Source organism: Geospiza fortis, unplaced genomic scaffold (genome assembly GCF_000277835.1).
Source record: "Geospiza fortis unplaced genomic scaffold, GeoFor_1.0 scaffold44, whole genome shotgun sequence".
In the NCBI taxonomy this organism is placed as follows: domain Eukaryota; kingdom Metazoa; phylum Chordata; class Aves; order Passeriformes; family Thraupidae; genus Geospiza; species Geospiza fortis.
Genome location: NW_005054404.1, coordinates 1586769 through 1589029, shown reverse-complemented (window position 1 = coordinate 1589029; position 2261 = coordinate 1586769). Strand labels below are relative to the sequence as shown.

At 48.9% G+C, this 2261-nt stretch overlaps 1 protein-coding gene across 1 annotated transcript in view; it reads left to right on the top strand.

The window, feature by feature from the left end:
• PRDM6 (PR/SET domain 6) overlaps positions 1-2261 on the top strand; it is an 80141-nt gene that overhangs the window by 1791 nt on the left and 76089 nt on the right. The window contains exon 3 of the mRNA XM_014309134.2: positions 5-138. Coding sequence (XP_014164609.1) covers positions 5-138 — 134 coding nt within the window. The remainder of the gene's footprint in view (positions 1-4; positions 139-2261) is intronic.

The following is a 2261-nucleotide window of genomic DNA, read 5'->3' as shown; positions in this document are numbered from 1 at the left end:
GCAGCGGCGGCGGCAAATGCGGCGACCGTGGTGCCGCTCGGTACCGCTGCACGGCCGAGGAGCTGGACTACTACCTGTACGGGCAGCAGCGCATGGAGATCATCCCCCTGAACCAGCACACCAGCGACCCCAACAACCGTACGTATCGTGCCCCTTCTCGCCCTCCTCCGCCGCTCACCCTCCGCGCATGGGGCCAGCCCGGGGACGCTCCAGGCTGCGGGACCGCAGTCGGTGCCTGCACCGCTCTCGCTCCACCGGGAGCATCCTCCGTCTCGCCCTTCCTTCCCTTTAGTTTTTGCGTTGGTATCAGTTGTTTCAGGAGGCGGGCTGCAACCCTGCAGTAGCAGGTTTTCTGGTCTGAAACCCGGGTCCTTCCCTGGAAGGCACGCTTCACCGGAAAGGCTGTGGCGGGGGTAGATTTCTTTCGGAGGGCTGCTTAGGAAAATGGATTCAGCAAAGGTTCAGGGCGACTAGCTACAGAGCTGGTCCTTTCTCGTCTTGTATGTCCCACTCCATTCCTGCCCGGAAAGCCCGGGCTTCGTTGAATACCCAGAAATCAATTACTCCTCCGAGCTGGGCAGGGGAAAAGTTGCAGTTTTCATCAGATGGTCCAGAGCAAAGTTTTCCTCTTTCTTATCTCGGAGTATCGTTTCCTTTCAGACCTCGTTAACACCTCGTTGGTTTTAGTTTCAACCCCTACGGAAAAGCATGACACGGTCATTTAAAGAGAAAAGCCGACGAAAAAGTCTGCACGAGTCAGAATTAATTTAGGACTTGGTGGTTCTAAAGAGTTTTATACTGCTGTTGCCTATTATACAGCTGTGAGGGTTTTTTGGGGGGGGCGGAGGGGGCGCCCCTATCATTACACATCTGTACGGATGAAAGGTTTGTAATTTTAGAAACTTCTGTCTTTTTTTTTTACCCTGTATCTATCAATACGACGCAACCGAGGAAATTCACGACATGAAAATAACTATATGAACTCCTAATAGTTCATCAGTTTTATAGCTAACATTCAGAGCATACGGATCTGGATCTGTCCCTCTTAAAACACACGGCTTCGACCCATGCATTTAAAAAATATTATTGTTTCAAATATTCTTTTATCCTAAGGTTTCTTTAAACTATTTTTTTTTGGTTGTCCTTCTTAACCACCACTCCCCAAATGTCGGTTTAAGGAAGGCTGTTTAACAGAAAAACGGTACCCCAAACCAGCAATCCTGAAACACATGCCCAAGCAAAACGCAGATTCGTTTAATTTAATTTCAGATGAGGATCTTGTTTTGAAAGTTTCCATGGCATCCTCCTATGTATTAATTAAACTGCGGGGATGCTAGCACAGTCTTCAGCGCTGTGCAGATGTGAGGGGAGAAAGTTGAATCGGAGTTTGGTGGAGATTTTCCCGCCTTCTTAACATTTCAAATGCTTCTATATTGGTTGTCGACTTTATTTTGAGCGACTTCCTCATGCTTAGTCTTACCTGGTAGTGAAACTTGTTCTGGTATTTTGTGTTCTCGGGTGAAGAAAACGTGATATTATAAATAACATGCAGAAAATGGAATCCGAAATGCGCTTCACAACGACAACCGAACGGTTCAAATAATACATGTTTTACTTCTCGGAGCCATTCTGTAAACCTAAAGGGTAAAGGTTTTAAAAGGAGAAAGGAATATTAAAAAACATTTGGGGGGGGGATCTTTTCAAAGACTGAGTGGAATAACAGCACCCCGCAGAGTCGGAGGCGAAGCCTGAATAATTTCTTCCCGAGCGCGGTATAAAAGGTGGAAGCCTCGGGGAAGCAAAGAGATCGATTGCGGGAAGGACGCTTGTGAATCGCGTCCGGCTCTGACGGGGCAGCCGTCGCCGTCGGAAGGACGGGCAGGGTGCAGCCAGTGCCCTCTCGACTTTTTTTTTTAATGTTTGTTTTTCTTCACTTAGATCTAAACATTCCTATAATTTACTTGTTTACAGGGCGACTTTCGCTCCAGCGGTTATTAGTTGCCTCTGAGTGAAACTTTCAACGCGAGTGTTTCGGTCTTCTGGGACAAAGCGCAGTTGCTTTGGGCAACTCGTGCTTAAAAAAAAAAATAAAGAAAAAAGTTACTGTCAGTGAAGAAGGAGGGCCGCAGCTACAGCCTGTGCCGTGCCATGCACTCCCAGCACTCGCACGATCAAGGGAACAAGCTGCAGGGCACGGGCCTGGCTGCCCCTGCCTGGCTCCCCGAGGGCGGCCAGGGGCACGCTAGCGGGCCGGGGGCAGC